The sequence below is a fragment of the Symphodus melops genome, assembly GCF_947650265.1.
Source record: "Symphodus melops genome assembly, chromosome: 15".
Taxonomy (NCBI): Eukaryota; Metazoa; Chordata; class Actinopteri; order Labriformes; family Labridae; genus Symphodus; species Symphodus melops.
The window spans coordinates 15,254,979-15,273,665 of NC_136705.1; the positions used below are offsets into that span (position 1 = coordinate 15,254,979).

The 18,687-nt window shown below is 41.2% G+C and overlaps 1 protein-coding gene across 2 annotated transcripts in view; it reads left to right on the plus strand.

The window, feature by feature from the left end:
- The first annotated feature begins 2,168 nt into the window (after positions 1 to 2,168).
- Positions 2,169 to 18,687, plus strand: part of sdccag8 (SHH signaling and ciliogenesis regulator sdccag8) — a 41,760-nt gene continuing 25,241 nt past the window's right edge. For both annotated transcript variants that reach the window (XM_079362512.1, XM_079362513.1), the window contains exons 1-13: positions 2,169 to 2,510; positions 3,299 to 3,460; positions 3,590 to 3,675; positions 3,853 to 3,963; positions 4,068 to 4,193; positions 4,550 to 4,627; positions 5,031 to 5,095; positions 5,259 to 5,459; positions 5,731 to 5,869; positions 6,047 to 6,199; positions 6,484 to 6,618; positions 7,502 to 7,618; positions 8,188 to 8,330. In XM_079362512.1, the coding sequence (XP_079218638.1) occupies positions 2,444 to 2,510; positions 3,299 to 3,460; positions 3,590 to 3,675; positions 3,853 to 3,963; positions 4,068 to 4,193; positions 4,550 to 4,627; positions 5,031 to 5,095; positions 5,259 to 5,459; positions 5,731 to 5,869; positions 6,047 to 6,199; positions 6,484 to 6,618; positions 7,502 to 7,618; positions 8,188 to 8,330 (1,583 nt within the window). In that variant the 5' untranslated portion in view covers positions 2,169 to 2,443. The remainder of the gene's footprint in view (positions 2,511 to 3,298; positions 3,461 to 3,589; positions 3,676 to 3,852; positions 3,964 to 4,067; positions 4,194 to 4,549; positions 4,628 to 5,030; positions 5,096 to 5,258; positions 5,460 to 5,730; positions 5,870 to 6,046; positions 6,200 to 6,483; positions 6,619 to 7,501; positions 7,619 to 8,187; positions 8,331 to 18,687) is intronic.

Genomic DNA, 18,687 nt, shown 5'->3' on the forward strand with positions numbered 1-18,687 from the left:
CAATTCTGCTCAAAAACAAACAAAACTGAAGCCCTAACCTACCCTTTAAATCATATAATAAATGATTTGGATAAAGGACTGAGGTAAATGTATACCTTTTATAGAGTTGTTAGAGAGGAAAAAGCAGCAATAAACAACAGACTCTTTTGACTCCACAACAACTTTTTCTGCATTGCATATATTACCGCTTGTAGTGCTGATACTTCAGGAACCTAAAGCAGTTCTCAATTAGATTTGCTTTTTGATAATCTGATTAAAAATAACTCAATTCACAATACAAATCATGTGAGTCTAATATAAACTCAAAACTATATGTTGAAACAAGGCAGCTCTACAACAAAGTTGAAATTTAAAATGTGTTAAATAAAATCCTGCATTTCCCCTCAGCTATAAATAGCATTTAATTGTCTTTACGTTTACCATCTTGACTCATGTATATTACATGCTAAACATGTTTCAGTGTTTGGTTTGCAGCTTGTTTTCACTCTCCCCAATAACTCAACTCAAATGATCAAATTAATCAAAGGAGAAAAAAATAAATTAAGTCACTAAAATAGAGAAAGCAATGTTTTAGAGACTTTAGATGTTAGAGCAAGAAGACAGTCAACGATTTTTGTCGCAAAAATGAAAAGTACAGTCATGGCTCATTCAGCAGGAAGTAATCTGTTGTTGTGAAATAGGAAGAGGGTGTATCCATGGTTACCTTTTGTCTGACCCTTTTGTAAGCAGCTGCCAACATAGATCTGAGATACACTCATTCTCTGAACAGAACACTGAATAACTACAGTATGTCATTCAAAAAACTCCCCAAGAGTCATTGTCATTTTTGACTGGAACTGTTGCATGGTGTGTACTTGTAGTGAACCTGTTCAAGAGGAAAAATCTCCAAATTAAATCAGAAACTAAATCTATTTTATGTAGAGTATTTACTTGTTATTGTGTTCTATTTACACACTACAATACAAAAAAGATCAACTCATCTACTTTACCGGTACTGTCTAATTTAATCTAATGACCTCCTCACTTTACTTTATCCCTCACATGATGACTAAATCCATTCTATTTTTAAAATCAAACCATATTTTAACTGATGACTATGTGTGTGTACTAATCATATTCTCAGTCACTCGTGTACACATTAAGTGTCCTTATATATTTACAATTACTTTCTAGTTTGTATTAAAACCTTCATTTACAAATTATAAATGGTGCCTGAATAGGACTCTCTCTGCAATTTCACAAACATGTCCTATTTAGGAAGAAAAACTGGGTAATACCTTAAGCAATCATCTAGTTGTTAACCTTGTATCAGCAATCAGATCTTTGTGTGAAATTCTGTGCATGCATGGTGAAGTGCTGTTCAAGGATGACTCACTGACCTGCTAAAACAGGATAAGAGAAATGAAAGTCCTCAGCGGCCAAGCAGATCACGGCACACTGGTACAAAACAGCTAGAAGATCAAGTGATCTGTAAACCTATAGCTGCATGACTCTTACATAAGCTGTTTTTTTTGGTTTGTTTTAGCAACTGCACATATTGCATTTTTATTTTTGTGTGTGCTGATTTACAATTTTTTTTTCTGAAGCAATAACTTTCCTGTTAAAGTCAGTAATGTCTGTTCTGTAAATTCAAAATAAAATAAAGGAGACTCAATAACTCAAGTTGTAAGTACATTTTGATGCAAATACTAAAGCACATTTTCTTTGTATGCAGGAATTGTTCTTGTAACAGAGTATTTGTGGTATACGGCTAGGTATAAGATCAGAGTGCTCTTACGTCATTTTATAATGTCTGTAACTAAGGCCAAGTAAAATTATTTCTGTCAGTTTATTCAACAACCACATGAGCAGATAATATTTTCTGATGCATTGGGATGTTTGGTCAGCTTAACTTTATCTGGCATTTTAATTCCCCCGCCTCAGATAAGAGTATTGGTGTGAACGACAGAGAAAAACATGACACTTGGTCGAGTTTATTCATAATTCCGTCAGTGTTTAAATTAACACATTTTTTGTTGAATTGTTATTTATTTTTGTTTACTTCTACTTATTTATTTTACTGTTTTTTTTAATTACGTCTACCCTTTCTCTGTAAATAAGGCAATTTAAGTGGCTGACGTGAAACTGAAGATGACTACAACTCCCAGCATCTATCTGGTTAACGGAAGTGGGATCGTTGGCAGATGGTTGCCTCGTTTGAATATCACGTTACGCGCCGACTAAACACAACGACGGGCGGCGATAGAGGCTTTAGTGAAGTCAGGGGGTAAAAACAGAACACCGCCCTCTGGGAGATGCAGTGAAGTTTAAAAGCTAACGTGTTACTGTTGACGATCAACGACCGTTACGACGTGAGAGTTGTCATGGTTGTTTTGTGGCTGTAGACGGTAGCCTAGCATAATAAGTTTATCATAAAGCGGGATTTAACTCGTCCTGGTCTTCAATGAAACCACTGGACTCAGACGAGGAGGAAGAGGAGCAGCTGGGTGCTTATCATAAGGAGCTGAGACGTAGGTTGAGGTTCTATATAGCTAATTGTGCTAACTAGAGAGTCAAACATAATGCTATGTGTCACAGTACTTGAGCAGTACACAGCCATTGAGACCTGTCACTCCCACCTGTTGCTTTTCAAGCATACTGATTCACAGCCTGCCTGTTTGTAAACACATCCTGATTTTTATTAATTCATTACGGCTACTTGTTTTAAATGACTCCTACTTTAGTGTCAAACTAAAATTTCAGATAGCTAACACAAATCATAGGTCCTGACGTATTTCCAAAGCAAAAGCTTCCTGTTTTTGAATGAAACTCCAGGACTTCAGGAGTGACATTAAACACACGTTTTCCACAAGTTTAGGAAGAGTGACTCTGTTTTAATAAGTCCTCTCAGTACTTTATCATAGTGTGCTTGCCTGCACAATAGTACATTATTTACAGGCAGCTGTCAACCTTTATACCTGTACTTCCTTCACTGATAGTGGCTTAAAAAAAAAAAAATGGTTTAACAGACATGTTGATGCATTTTAATTTACCTGTGTTAATTGTGTTTTTGCCTGCACAAAGCTGATATTGATTTGATGCTCACTATTTATTTGATGCACTGTGCATTAATAATATTAGCAAAGATATATAAGACTGTGTCTCCACTAATTAAGTTTTATTACTTTATTTTGAAAGTTAGTTGCCCAATCTTTTGATTATTTGTTTTAGCAAAAATTAACAGCCTACATGTTTGTCTGTCATTGGCTGCAGCAGTAATCCTCTGTTGGACACTTGTGTCGATCTCTTTTGCTTTCAGAGCGAGCCAACCGGAGCATACAGCAGCTAAGCAGTACTTTAGATCAGCGTTCACCTGATGGAGAAGAGGTGGAAGGGCCCAGAGGCAGCGATGGCAGAAGCTTCACTGCCATGTCCGAAGACGAAAAGGTTGCATGGAGCCAAAAGACACAGAGTGAAGCAGGTGACTTAGCAAATAGCTGTTTGACTTCTGTCTTAAAAAGAAATGTACTGCAGTACCTGATGATGTCCTCACTCATTACCTTCTCTGTAAAATGCTCATATTGTGTGTCCGTGTCCTTTGCCATTTTAGTTAATCAGCTGAAGAGCATCTTACTGAAGCAGTGCAAAGACATTCCTTCTTCTCTCTCGCCTTCGAAGAAACATTCTCCATCCAAGGTAGAGCATGCAAGCTAATATGTTGCTAAATGTAATTTAGATCTGAGGAAAGCATGTTACAAAATCATTTTTAAAGTTACTTTACATTTCTATTGTTGAATATCCAGGATATTTTTTATGGTGTCATTATTTTGCCTTTGGCACATTTTTAATTATCACTCTACTTTCCTCTGTTAGAAAATACAGCAGCAAGGAAGATGCAGTTTACCTAATTTTCAAGATCTTGTCCCGGTTCACAACCAGTCAGAGTACATCCAGCATCTGGAAGCTGAGGTCAAATTCTGCCAGGTATGTAAACAAATGAATGTGCGTCTGTGTGTTCTTGTATTAAAATTTTCTGCGGGGGCTGATTTGGATAGACTTTAAATATTTCCCCATGTGCCTAACTTTAGGAAGAGCTGCAGGGTCTTAAACAGCGGATCAGAGTGGTGGTGGTGGAGAATGAGAAGCTGCATTCAGAACTCAAATCCAAAGTTGTGGATGATTCACTGAAAGACTATACCTTCGGAAATGCCACGGTAATGTGTGTGTGTGTGTGACAATCAGATGTCTTGAGTTTTATTTGTTGTGGTACTGAAGTGAATGTATATGCATTTAACATCATACATGAGGACACACAGAGCATCATTCATACATAATTAAGGAGAGAGTGCAACAGGCAAGCATCATAGGGCCAAGCCTGGGAGTCGAAACCTTCTGTCAAACTCGAGCCCCTGAACCCAAATTATGTTCAAATGTATATACCCTGTTTCCACGTTTAAAAGTTAAGATATGTGAGAACAAAACTCAAAACTGCACCCGAAAACTTACATTGGTTAAATAAATGATCTGCTCGGGAAAGCTGATTCAGAAACTGTCCTGATGTGTTCTTTAGATAAACGAGAGTTTGGCAGCCAACACAGGCCACAGTGTGTCGCACAAAGCAGAACACATCACATTGAGAAACGAACTGGTAAGGATGATGGATTTGTTCTCTCCTCTACTCTTCTTACCGTCCCCTTCTCCTCCTCCATCTCCAACCCCCATCGGTCAAAGTAGCCTTCACATCTTTTTAATATCATCAGATGTTTGTGTATTATTTCCAGACAGGAAAAGCTGGACGGGTTCTCTGTTAAAAAAAAAAAAAAAAGAGGAAATAGTTTTATCATTTGGATCATAATATACTGTGCATTTATCCGCAGTTGGCTTCCAGTGAAATACGGCAATCTTAAGCTGCAACAAAAACATAAAACCAAAAAAAGAATATTTACTACATGAATGTCTCCAACGTATTGTTTTGGAAAAATGTACTGATTCACTGTTTTTTTTTTAAATTTTATTTTTTTAACCTGTTGTTAAATGTATTTGTCCACCAGGAACAATTGAAAGAGATCTACCAGGCCCAGATTGAGAGCTTGGAGGCTCAAGTCATCTCCCTTAGGTCAGTGTACACTGCAGCTGTGAAGAAAGAGAAGCCAGCCACTACCATCTTTTTTTAAACTCAATTGTATGCGTGAGCATGAGAAGAATAATGCTTCTTTCTCTTCCTGACCCATTTTTTTTCCTTCTGTTTCTTCATTTCCATCTTTTGCTTCCATCCTCAGGAAGGATCTGTCGATCAGTCAGAAGGAGTGTGAAGAGCTGAGGGTTCGTCTGCGACACAGGGAGAAACAGGCTGCAGAGAAACCGAGATCTGACAGGGCCCTGCATGTTGAAGGACTGTGTCTGAATTGTGCACAGCATGAGGCTGTGTTGGCTGGGACTCACACAAATCTACATTTCCAAGCTATTGAAAGGCTTACAAAGTCAGTGATAGTACATACGTGGCCAAATACATTACATTTTAATTACAAGTCAGCCAAAGTGTTCCTGTACTAAAAAAATGCATTCATATATCTATTACTTATCAAACATTTTGCTGCCAATTTTGTCGTCTCCATGATGCTTCTTCGAAAGATGTGTTAGCTCATGTTTGTGATAAACACAAAACAAAATCTACAAAGTCAGAGAGATGTACAAATAATGACCTTCATGTTATTTACACCTGTCGTGCACTTTGGTTTGTCAAACTTTTAGGGAGCGTGATGAGTTACTGGTGGCTTTGCGTACTGTGCGGGCTAGTCAGCAGGAGGCGCAACAGAGGGAGTGGTCAGCTTGTCTCCAGGTAAAACAGGCTGTGGAGATGACGGAAGAAGCGAATCTGTTGAAAGCTAAGGTAAGAGAAGCCTCTACACGCGCCATACTTCCATTCGCTTAAAATGAAACGTTTATATTATTTCCACTTCTACGTTTAGTTTCCTCTTCATACTGGTAGTATTCATACTTTATAGTGGAAGAATAAAGTGACCCGTTACCTCTTGCAAACTCTCTGTATCTGTCTGTGTGCATGCAGATGGAGGTGCAGTATCACCAAATTTCAAGCGAGCTCGCTCGCCAGCGGGAACGCCGGGAAGGAGAAGCGCAGGCTCTGCAGAAGAGACTGGCTGAGGCCAGAGAGGAGGGTCGAGCTGAGGCTCGCAAACAGAAAGAGGAGCTGGCGCATACAGTCAGTAACTTTGATTTGATCCCTTCTTTATGTGTAGAGAACGTTTGTGTATGTATTTAGTTACAGGATTGTACTTAAATGGTGTTTTAGAAAACCTTGTGGTGGTTCAGAATTAAAAGTTGATTGTTATTTTTGATAACATGATGTAATTATTAGTAGGTATTGACATTGTTTCATAAAAAGTGGCAGTTATACTGGAAACCTTTTAAAGTTTTTGATGTTAGTGATTCCATTTTAGAATCTAAATGCTGAAATAAAACTTGCTTGAGGGTCTGTTGTTTCAGTTGTCCAGCCTCTCACAGCAAGTTGCTGAGTTAGAAGGCCAGATCGACAGAGCTCAAAGAGATAAGAGCTCCCTGACCAATCAGCTGGAAGATACCCTACGTAAACTAACCAGTCAGGAACAGGATAATACCAAGGTACACTGCTGCCGTTGTGCTACCAAATCTTTTTTTTTTTTACACATTGTTGCTTATGTTACCTCAAGCAATTTGAATAAAGATAATTCAATACACCTTGTTCATGGGGCTTTTTAAAGTTCACAAGAAAACAGCTACAGTGTTGCAATAAAAGACTGAAAGGAGCTTCATCTGAGGACCAAGACTTACTTTAAGGCGCAAGTTCAGTTCAAGTCTGCATCTTTTAATTGCAGTGTACTTGTTAAGCCACTAGATGGCAGCAACGGTTAATCTATTCAAGTGTTAAAATCAATCGTTGTCTTTGGAATGGAAAATTCAACATCGCTGTGTGAGTTCAATAACTGAGCATCACGTGAAGAGAATTAAACAGGTAAGCGATGTGTTGTGAATCTGTGGGTGTTTTTGGTGAAATGGTAGAAAAGTAGTAACTATTCTTCATTAGTCTATAAAGTTTTCAATATCCGTGTCTTGAACACACCGTATTAGTTATTATTTACGACAGTTGCCACCCGATCTTTGACTTTACATATCGAGGGAAATGACCAAACACATTTTCAGCAACATCAAGTGATTTCTTTCTTTGCTTGCTCCAATTTGTATAAGTTGAATAAGCTATGGTGATAAAAGTAAAAAAAAAACAATAGAATAGAAATATAAATTACTTGGAGTTAAAATAAAGATAGAAGCATAGTATTTTATTCACTTACTTCAGGAGTAACGTGTTACTCTTATACTGTATTTAGATCAGCACAATATTAAATAGCACAGCCTGACTGCATTTAAGTTCGGCTAAGGTCTTAAAAGATGTTCTCATGCTAAAGGAAAAAAAGACAGAATTCACTTTTGGTAATCAAAGGACTCGCGGTTTCATCATCATCTCTAGGTGTTTGTTGATCTACGTTATCAGCTCAGCCAAGCCCAACTGAAGAAAGATGAGGCAGAGAGAGAGCTCCGAGAGATCCACACCAAGACCAGCAGACAAACGGAAAAGGCTGCACAGGTACAGTATGTCATTAATTAGTGTTTATTTTTCAGATCCATTTTTATTACATCATTTGTTTTCTTAGATAGTGAGTGGTAGCCTACGGTCAACAATATCTTTCTTTATGAGAATCTCCATTAGATTAGAGTCTATGTGGGGTCCAAACCACATACAATCAAACTTATACACAATTTGGTGGGAAGTCAAAATTTTGTACTGAAGTTTAAGAAATCAAATCAAGAATTCCTAAAATATTTTTTATCATTAACAGTTTGACCAAGCATCAGTTGTCTAATAAAAATAATTGCTAAACATGCTGTGCAATAGAGAAAGACATCGCAGTTACACTTTTAAACTACACACGCTCTGTTGTGCCTCGTAAGCTGTTTTCAGAATTGAAGTCCTGAACATTTCTAAAACATTTTGGACAGCTTGCCCCTGAAATCTTCCTGTGTGTTCACACATATCCTTCAAGGCGGGAGACTTTAATGTCAGTCTGCGTTAGTTTCTCTAAGGGCATAAGGTGGGTTGTTTTGAAAGATTTCATCATCTCCTCTTTGCTTTCTCTGACCATCTCTGCGGGACAGGAAGTGGAAAGGCTGAGCTCAAAGCTGGTTGGCTGTCAGAAGCATCTGGAGGCTGTCCAAAAGGACGGGAGCCAATGGCAGGCTGAAGTCCTGAGCCTAGCAGAACAGCTGGCAAATGCCCAGCGCCAACTGCACCTCACCAGGTAGTACCTAATCCTATTATACATGCCACCACACTCGCACGTACACACACACATATAAACACACGCACAGCGCTCCCCTCTGCCCAGCTCCTGCCCAGCTCATCCCAGTCCTGTCCAGTTCAGACCAGCACACCAACTGTACCGCACCAGGTAACAACTAATCCTATTATACAAACCACACACACACATAAACACACATAAACACACATGCGCACCGCTGTGCCGTGGTCCCGGTACCAACTGGACCTCACCAGGTCACCTCTAATCCTGTTAAGCATGCCACGACATAATGCAACAAACACACGCACCCTTGCACACACAAACACAGTGCCTGGTCTTTGCCACCAGGCCAGTGCCCAGCCCAGCAACAGCTCCAGCAGAGCCAAAATGACGCCAGAGCCTTTCTTCTGTCCCTGGCACGCGCACGCACACATATATATAAAAAGGGTGGCTGATGATCACTGGACAGCCTGGCCTCACTGCCACCTGCCAGTGCCCTGCACCCGTTCTCACGACAGGCGCTACCGGCTCCCTACCTCCATATTCTTTCTTTTTCATCCTATAGCATCTTTCTATCTTTCTTTTTTTTCTGTATCGCTTGGTATGATGATATTCTGTTTATCCCACAATATCTTTTTTACTCGCAGTTCTCACCTCTAGCACTTAGCTGTTCATCCTTTTATCCTCTTTATGTTTCTCCTTTTTCATGATCCCTCCCTTTGCCCTGAATATCCTTTTTCTCCCTCTCTTCTTTCACATTCCTTCCTTTTCTTTCCTTCCCTTTTCCCGGCATCCGTTGGCTGCCGGTCCCCTCAACACCAGCCACTGCCAGGCCCATACCAGGGCCATGCCAGCCGCCCAGGGCACTGTCTCACCCCCGCTGCCCTCAGCCGAGGTGTCTGGGATGGGCACAGATGTGGCGGTGGTGCCCTGTGGTGCTTGAGGCTGCGGGGTGCAAGTTTGTGTAATTCGGCATGTGTGTGTGTGTGTGTGTTTGTCTGTTGACTTGGCAATGTGTACGTGTCCACTGCAGCCCCTGGCTTGATCTGTGTTTAAGTGTGTTTGTCTATCAGCTGGCCAGCGCTCATACACAAGCTGCAAGCAGTTGTGCATTTTAAGGAATGAGGCTAGGGGTGTGTGTGTGTCTGTGTGTCTGTGTGTCTGTGTGTCTGTGTGTCTGTGTGTCTGTGTGTGTGTGTGTGTGTTTATAGCCAGCTGTGGAGAATGACATGCATATTAATATGGCAACATGATGACTTTGACCTGTACTAGAGGAGCCACTGGACGAAACCGTTTAACAGCCATGTGTGCGGGTGTATGTGCATCAGAGAGTTTATAGTTTTATCTCTCTGCAGATGCTTACTGGGTGTTTGACAGCTGTTGACTTGGCCGAGCATGTAGCCATTCAAATTCAATTTTTGCCCATTATTGATAAATCCACTTCTGACACTGATATAATGACCATCCCTGCCTTAGAGAAAAGTTAAGATTCAGTATTATACAATCATATTTAACGTCCAACTTAGGGTTTAAGCTTTTTATAATCAGTGTTGTTTTCAGGATATTCACAGAAAATTAGGGACACAGGACTGTAAAACAAACAGCAGATACAGCACAGGAAGCACTTTTGAAGGCTTGCATGTTGTGTCCCAGAGAGAGCCTGTAATATTGATTAAAATAGAAGAGTCTGCAAGCCTCCATCTCTATATTTATTTTGCTAAATGGAAGGGTTGCATTAAATTAAAAAAACAAACAAACAAACATATCTTTAAGTGCCTGAAAAATCAGCTTTAAATCTGTATTGTCTAAAATGCACTATGGGCACATGAAGACATAAAAAGGAATTTAATCAGAATCTGTTAATGGTGGATGGCTGTTAAGGCAGATTAGTCAGAACACTTTAGTAATGTATAATTGCTTATAAATCTAAATATCTGATTGTGAAAGTCGTCACACATCAAGGGGTTAATCCGTGTTGATGTTTGTCTTTAAAAATCGGGACATACATTTAGGATTATACATTTAAACCCAGCACTATGTCCTCAGGTTATCAGTGACTTAAAGTCCGCCTGTAGTTAATACTGAACAAACACTGGAGGAAAAATGTCTTCTAAGAACATCCCAAAGGTCGTAGTTTTTAATTCTTATCACTACGTGTTGAACCATTCAACTATTTTACCCAACGATGTGTGTTTGATAATGAAGGAGGACATCTCTCAAAACAGGAAAAGGTAGTTTTTTATTGTTTTTCCTTTTTTTTTTTTTTTCAAAACATGCCAAAATAGGCATACAATGCCCACCAAACATACACTTAAAACAAACACACAAGCATATACAAAAAAAACCAAAACAATCTGTTCTTACCCCACACCCATCTGTCCTTGGTTGGTAATGTACAATAACAGTCCTTGATCTTTAGTGGACATAGCCCTAATCACTGCAGCTATAACGGGAACATTTTACTTTTTGAAGCAGCTTGTGAAACAAACATCAACCTCAGCCACACACATCCACATGTCACATACTACACACCTGCTGAGCTTTGGTCACAGCCTCAGGTCAGGGCTACGTTTTGAACTGTTTCCCTTTTTTCATCACTCATCATGTTCTTTATTCCTTTTTTCCCCCCCTGCTATTCCAAACTTAACAAATAAAACCTGGAGTGTTTTACATTAATCTCTCTCTCTCTCTCTCTCTCTCTCTCTCTCTCTCTCTCTCTCTGTCTATATATATATATATATATATATATTTTTTTTTTTTTACCCTGAATTTAACCACATGTGTTATCTCTCTGGGGTCATTCAGAGCTACATGTAGTTAATCCGTTGTCAGTCATGCTTCTGTTTGCCCTCTCTTGTTCTTTACTACAGAGCCATGCAAAGTCTTTGTAGCTGCTGTGTTCTGCTCTGTTACTACTACTGTGTGTTGATGGAAAGAGTGCGAGATTCACAGTAGCGAGGCTGGAAGGCGTTTGTATGACCAGCCTTGGAAGGCAGCTCTTTGATTTTGTCCCTGCGACTTGCTAACTCCCCTCTTTCATTCTGTCCTCCTCTTGTGGCCCAAATGATCACAGCCCACCTTCAAACAGCGGACATGAAGCACAAATAGCCTCTGCTTGATTTTGGATAGCCCTACCTTCCTTCTGATTAACACATGCGACGTATGCACACAAATACACACGCATGCACACACAGACACACACTTGTTTGTACAACTGCATGATGAAAATGTGCACAGTGATACTCACATCAGTCCAATCCACATGCCTGTACACACAGATACAAACACACCCTCACACACACAGATGCATCCACGCATCCGGGGGTCCCATGGCGGCTGGTGTGCTGCGCTGCGCTCCAGGATTGGATCATCAGCCAGCTGTGAGTTGGACAGCCCAGGATCCGTCCTAATCCCCACCACTCTGTTCACATCCCTCTCCTTCACACACACACATACACACACACACACTACAGTCCCGGCCCCAGCCCAGCAGAGGGCTTTACCAAGTTTGTTTGTCTGTTTGATCCTGTCTTTCTTCACTTTCTTTCTCTTCTTCTCTCCTTGTCTCCATCCGGCCTCATCTCTCCCTGTGTTGTGATCACAGATCCCAAAGGCGACAGTGAACTGCCCAGCATAACTTCTGTCTCAATACTTGCCAGATAGGAATGGGTAGATGTGTGTTTGCATGTGTTATTGTATCTGTGGATTGTTGAGACCTGCGTGCCTGCTTTCCAGTTTGGACAAGTCTATCTGGTCTGTGATGCACCAAATCTTCCATCAGTTCTATTATCCCTATGAAATCAAATATCCATGTTCATGAGGAGACTTGCCTGAAGCTCAAGATATTTGTGAGCTGAAAACAGTTACTCTGAAAAGTTAACTTGCTGTCTTTTCGCTCTTCTAGAACTTGAGTTGGTCCATTTCCAAGCCAGAAATCTGTTGATAGTTTAAGCTAGTATTCAACAATATGTTGGACGTTGTTGATATTAATTTATTATCGAAATATATTTGTTCATGAGGGTTTGGGGACTGGAAAAGGATTTTGATTCTAGGGCTGAAGACACTTTTTTTTTTTTAATGAAACATTGTTAAAGGCTTTATCAGAGAAAAATACAGAACACTTGATAATATGCAGTGAAAGCATTTTACAGCACAGGCTCAAGGCCAGTCAGTCATCTGTTATGCTTAAAGAAAACGCAGTAAAACCAAGGAGTAATTATGTTTCAGAAAAGAAACGGGAGAATGCAGCTCGTTCAGAAACACTTGAACGTTGTCCTTCATGATCTTCTGAAGCACAGTTGTGAGAGTGGTTTTATCTTTAGACTCATTCTGGGGTTAGCGTTAGCTTTAACCTAGCTCACAGATGCTAAGTAGATGTATTGAGGCATTGTGGTAAAATTGTGTCACACTTTTCTCAACCACTGCAGCAGTCCTGGACACCAATACTGGGGTCATTTTTACATTGAATTTAACCACATGTATTAGACGGTAGCACAGATTATTTTGACTCCAGCTGGAGAGGAAGCCATTGGTCCAGGTAAGGCCTGAAGTTTAAGGTTAGCCCAGGGGACTGCTCCCTCACCTTCCACTGAAGAGAGAGTCTAAAAATGACCAAATGATGGGTTTTAATGATAATGAATGAGAAAAGCCAATCAAAGAGGCACATGCATGTGACTAAAAAAGTAGAGGTTTTCAGAAAGTATCCAACTTATAAGATACCAGCAAATCTGTAGAAAATGTCCCCTTTGTGTTGATACTACAGCTTAACAGGTTAATCATTGTAATCGATGTGTTTGATTGATTATGTAAGTGTGTATGTATGTTAAGTATGTAAGCAAGGGGTTGGAATCAGATTTTACATGACTGTCAGTGAACAGGCCAACGGAACGACATCCAACTCTGCTAACAAGACAAGTGATGCTAAGCTAGCTCAGATATTCTGTTAAAGCTTTAAATGACTAAGATGCTGGGATCTTAATCCATTTAACAGTGCATTAGACAAAAGAGATAAAGTGATGTCAATGTAGTACTAAATGGGGCCGTCAGTTGGAGGAAATGTTTTGGACTGATTGCTAATGTTGATAAGTCATTGAGTGAAAACGAGGCGGGCAGAGACAACAAGGGCATTCGGATATCTTTCTGTGACCCTGAAATGACAAGATGGACGCTGAGAAGCGGAGTGATAAAAAGCTTGAGACCCACCGCTGCGACTTTTAAATAGAAAGTTTCCCAAACTCTATTAAACATGTCACGCTGCTGCACCCTATCTCTGTACGTCGACCTAGCTCTCTGTCTTTTTTTCTTCTTTTCCCCCCACAGTTGCCGATTGTGATAGCAAGGTCTGGAAAGGCGGTGAACGCAATCTGTGTGTGTGTGTGTCTGTGTGTGTCAGGGCGGAGAAGTGTAAATGAGGAAGGTGAGGCAACAGATGCCGCGTCCCGCCAGAGGCTCGCTTTGCGCAGGGAGTGAAATCTGGGCGCGACAAAACTGCTGCAAACCAACTCGGCGGGAGGCCCTTGTCCAATCACGGCCCGGAATAAAAGGGCCGGGGCGCCATGCAGGCTGAAGTCACTCAGGAGAGGCGGGGGCCGTAATGAACCTTCAAGTGCTGCCAGCGAGCGAGCACGCGCACTCACACACACACACACACGCACACTTTAGCGCAGCATCTTTCTTTCTACCTGGCATTAGCAGTCACAACTGTCCGCGCACACGTCGTGCACGCACACAGCCTCTAAAGGCAACTGACGTTTTGTGTTTGCGAACACATCCGTGAAGCAGGCTTGCGTCACAATGTTTGTGTGCGTGCGGTTCGTGGAGTCTGAGAAGCGTGCCTTTGTGTTAAGCGTTGATACCTTTGGGCTACACCTGTGTCTGTGAAGTTTGATGTGTGCGTCTCTGTGTGGCAGCAGCGCGGCAGTGCCAGGTACGGGGCTCGCCGTGTGATTTTGTGACTTAGCGTTTGTGTTTGCGTGTGTGTGTAGTCGTCTGGTCGGCAGCCATGTTGTTGGGTAGCAGATGGCACGGTGGTTGGCAGGGGAGGGGCTGCTTAGCACAACTAATCAGACAGTTACGGATAGGGCAGCTGGGAGGGCCGTTGGCCAGCCATGTGTGTTTGTGTGTGTGTGTCGATGTGTGCGTGTACCACAGAGTGCCATGATGTTGACAGTGGTGGGCCTGTTGGCCCGGTGACGAGACCTTGCCGCGTTCTTCTCTCCTCGCTGTCGGAGTGCCCTATCTGCCATCCTGCCTTCTCACCTCGCTCTCTCTCTCTCTCTCTCTCTCTCTCTTTCTGTCGCTTTCGCTCAATCTGTTGAGATCTACCCCGTCTTTTATCTCTCTTCTTTGACTCTCCGTCTCCTTTGGTCCGTCAGTCAAACTCTGACTCTGCTGCATCTCCACGTCTCTGGTCTTTAATTGTTGAGAAAGGAATGTGAATGTGTACAAACAAATTGCAGTGGAAGTTATTTTATTAAAGTTGTGGTGAACAGATATATTTACCTCAGTGACTTACAGAGTACAGAAATGAAACTTAAAACGTGACGTCAATACAACAACAAAAAAGTAAAATGTAAAAGTAAATAAAATAGTAACAATAAGATCACAGTGGCCAATACAGTATATAACAGCAGCAGTAAATACACACAGAACAGTCGAGGAATTCCAGAGTGTCACTGCTTTATACTCTCAACTGCTCAACTTGGTTGGCATTATATTATTTACCATTGTTTTGTCTGTGTTGTGGATAACATAGTTATAGTTCACATAGCCTTTCACGTATGGTAAATATGTGAAAGGCAAGTTCCTTTAAACATCAGGGCCTGAATGTCCTGACGTTATCTGAAAGAATATCAGGAGTGCGTGTGTGGAAAAAAAAGAGCTTGAAAAAGCATTCCTTAAATTGCGAGCAGACAAGACTTCTGTCTTGGAACTGTAAACTTTTCTTTTCTTTTCTTTTTTTTTTTTTTTTTACAATTTAACCCTGTACCTTTTTAAGATGTCTTTAGATTTCTTCGATGACGAGTAAATAAAACGTTGCCTTCATACAGTTTAGTAGCATCTCCCTATGATGAGCTACCGATTTAAATGATCCTCTACTACTTCCTTAAAGGAGACTAGAAACTTTTTAGTTCTTAACTGTCCTCACCCAAGTGTCTGACTTATCACAAGCTCCAGCACGCCTCGCTTTGATCAAACTTCAACTTAGTGTTGTCACTAGAAGTATAGTAAAGAATAAAGTGATTTCTATTTATAGAACAGTTTAGAATCACACACAATAAGTTCTGGGCTTATTAGACAGAGCTCTATGTTCTGTCCATCCTGCGGGCTGGAAAAGGGTAGAGTAGACAGATCGCTGACTGGGAGACCCCAGGCAAGATGGAGGCAAATCTGTCGGCTACAACTGTTGTCACTCCAGCCAAGTGTGCCCTGGGACACTGGCCTACATACACACACTACTCCTGCTGGAGAACAGGGAGTGAACGGTCGAGCACCAGGCCTCTGCCAAACACAAGTCTTCACCTCTTCTACAGAACGCTCCTCTTTTCTTACCTCCAATAAAGTCCACATATCAGTAAATCGTCCTCTGAATACGCACGTGGGCTTTGGAATATCATACGACACTAGAAAATGTTGGAACACCTGCTTGTTTGCATTTTGGACAACAGTTTTGCATGTAGTTTCATTTTAGGGCACAGCATTGTTTGTTATTGTGACTGTATTTGGTGTTTGTTTCTTGTCAGTCATTCATCTGGTCAACTTTTGTGCCTTCACAAACCCCTGCTGTGAGGGTGGCACTCTACATTGTGCCCACTGCCCATCAGGCACAGCTTTTATCCAACATGACAGAACCTCTCTCTGCTCTCCCTTTACCCCCATTTCTCTCTTTTACCTGATTGATCTGTTCTTTTTATCTTGTCGTCCTCTTCATGTTTAGCCTTCATATAGCTGTTCTTTGTTCTCCTTTTTTTTTTTTTTTTATTCCCCCCCCCACTCTTGCCTTCAATCCATCCCTTTCTCCCTGTCTGTGTGGGCACAGCAGAACCAAACAGCATCACAAACGGTAGAACAGCAGTGCCCCCCGTCAGTAGATTGTTTCAGGAGGTGAACACAGGCAGGAGCACAAGACAGCAGGGAGGGGGAACAAGTTAAAGTAAAGGTGGCAGCAGAGTAGAGATGCTTTTGAAAGTACTGGAGTAATATCAAAAAAAGAGTTAGAGGGCAGTTATGGAGAGAAATGTTTTATTTTAGAAAAAGAAGTGATTACAGATGGAGAGATGGTCTTTAAAGACTTGTATAGACTTGGACATAAAGCAATTCAGTGGTATGGATTAAAGTTGAGTTTTATCATTTTTTAGGCCACATGATTTCTTCTAACCTGCAGCGTTTATTTATATTCATACACATGGTTTTACATATAAACTGCAAAGCTATAGTTATGCATTTTGATGTGTGACTTATTCAGAATGAAGGGCTGTTTGACAGTTACAAGCTATGTTAACACGGACACAAATAAAGAGAATAAAAGTCCTCATCAGAATTGAAAATCCTTCATGTAAACACGTAGATCAGAAGAGACTGATCCCATCCCAGCTCATTCGGAAAGCGCTTTACTTCCGAATACGAGTGGTGGTTTATGGCGATCACTGTTCAGATCAATATCCATGTACAGCCTTGATCCGATCATGTTTTTACTGGTTGGGCTTCTCACTGCGCATGTCTCTCCCTCTTTTTTCAACTGCCCGTGTCAGTCGACAGTGGAGGGCAATGATGTGCTGCTAAACTTGAAGCATAATTAGGTAGAGAAGATGTAGACCGTGGGAGAAAAAGGGTGAAATACACAAACACATCCAGAATCCCACACACTCAAGAGGAGAAAGAAATCACTGGCGCGCGCACACGAGGGAGAGTGGAGGAACAAAATCTGGAGACGTGCAGCCGGAGTCAACTTGCAAGGCATGCTTACCAAAAAAAAAAAAAAAAAAAAAAACTTGACCGGAAATAATAAGATATCAACACACAGCAGGGCTTGAATTCTACTAAAGTAAGAGTTTGCCTCTGGAGAAAAGCTGTGACACACACACTTTTGACAGAAACGCTTCACTGACGTACCAAAAAGCGAGATCAATTTCAAACAAGTTCAGACGTATTTCGATTTTTCTTAACAGGGAGAAACTTTTTAGCTTTTTTGTTGTTGCTATTTAAGCTCAGATTAGACAATCGAGACAGCTTTACGCATGTCAAAATGTATTTTTTTTCCCCGACTAAATGCATGTACATGTACGTCATAATCGGATCTCTTTATTTAGCGTCCATGTAAACTGTGAAATTGGAATCCCCAGTCAGGATGATTTGAATCACATTAAAAACAAATTGGCACATGTAAACGTAGCTACTGACATGACCGTGAAGGGGATGACATTAGATTAGTTTGTTAGCAAAGACAGAAGGAAAGAGGAAGAGGGGGGGGGGGAATGTGATGGTTGTGGATAGAAGTGTGTTTCAGAGAAGAGGAAGTCTAAGCTGCAGAAAGAAGTCTGGAGCAATGACATTCAGGATGCAGATCAGGGCAGAGGAGAAAAGCAGGGAGACTGGTATGTATATGAAGGCCAGCACCGGATGGGCACAAGCCCCCCTACAGTACATCCCGGGGTGAGTTAAAAAAAAAATGGCTCTCCTTTGTTTTCAACCTCAATAGCTACCTCTCTCACTAGGCATCTGATCTGATGGCCCAGGAGCCGAAAGAGGAGAGGACCACAGAGGGTCTGTGAGAGAGAGAGAAAAAAAAAAAAAGAGGAGGGGAAGTAAAGTTTAGTTTTAATTGACGAGTTCACAGAAGATGACTTGGGCGAGTTACGAGTCGAGAGAGAGAGCGAGAGAGAGAGAAATGCTGCTCGTTTCTTCCTGCCAGTTGCCCTAAAGCTCATAACCGTGTGTGAAGAGCGAGGGGCATTTTGAACGACATCAGGTGCTAAGTGGATTCAAACACAGGTGACGGAACACTCCCTATGGTACCAGCTTTTAGTTTGCACACCTTTATCTCACTGCTTTGCGTCGACCCTCATCTGAAACTGACTCTAAAACCCTCTCACCCTCAGTTTTAGTTTTTTAAGAACAATTGCACGTAAGTCAAATATTTGATTACACTCTGAGCAGGTTTTAACTTGTTATAAAACAGACTGACTTTTGTGCCCCTTGCGGGCAAACATGTGACAAACAGAAGCAAGAAGAGCCACTAAAAAAGACTCTTTTGTAGGTAAATGCCTGTCAATGCCGCTCCGACCTGGTATTTTACAGCATACTTTACGACTTTAGGAGCTTCTTGTTTTTTTTTCCTTTTCACAGCAAATGTACACAT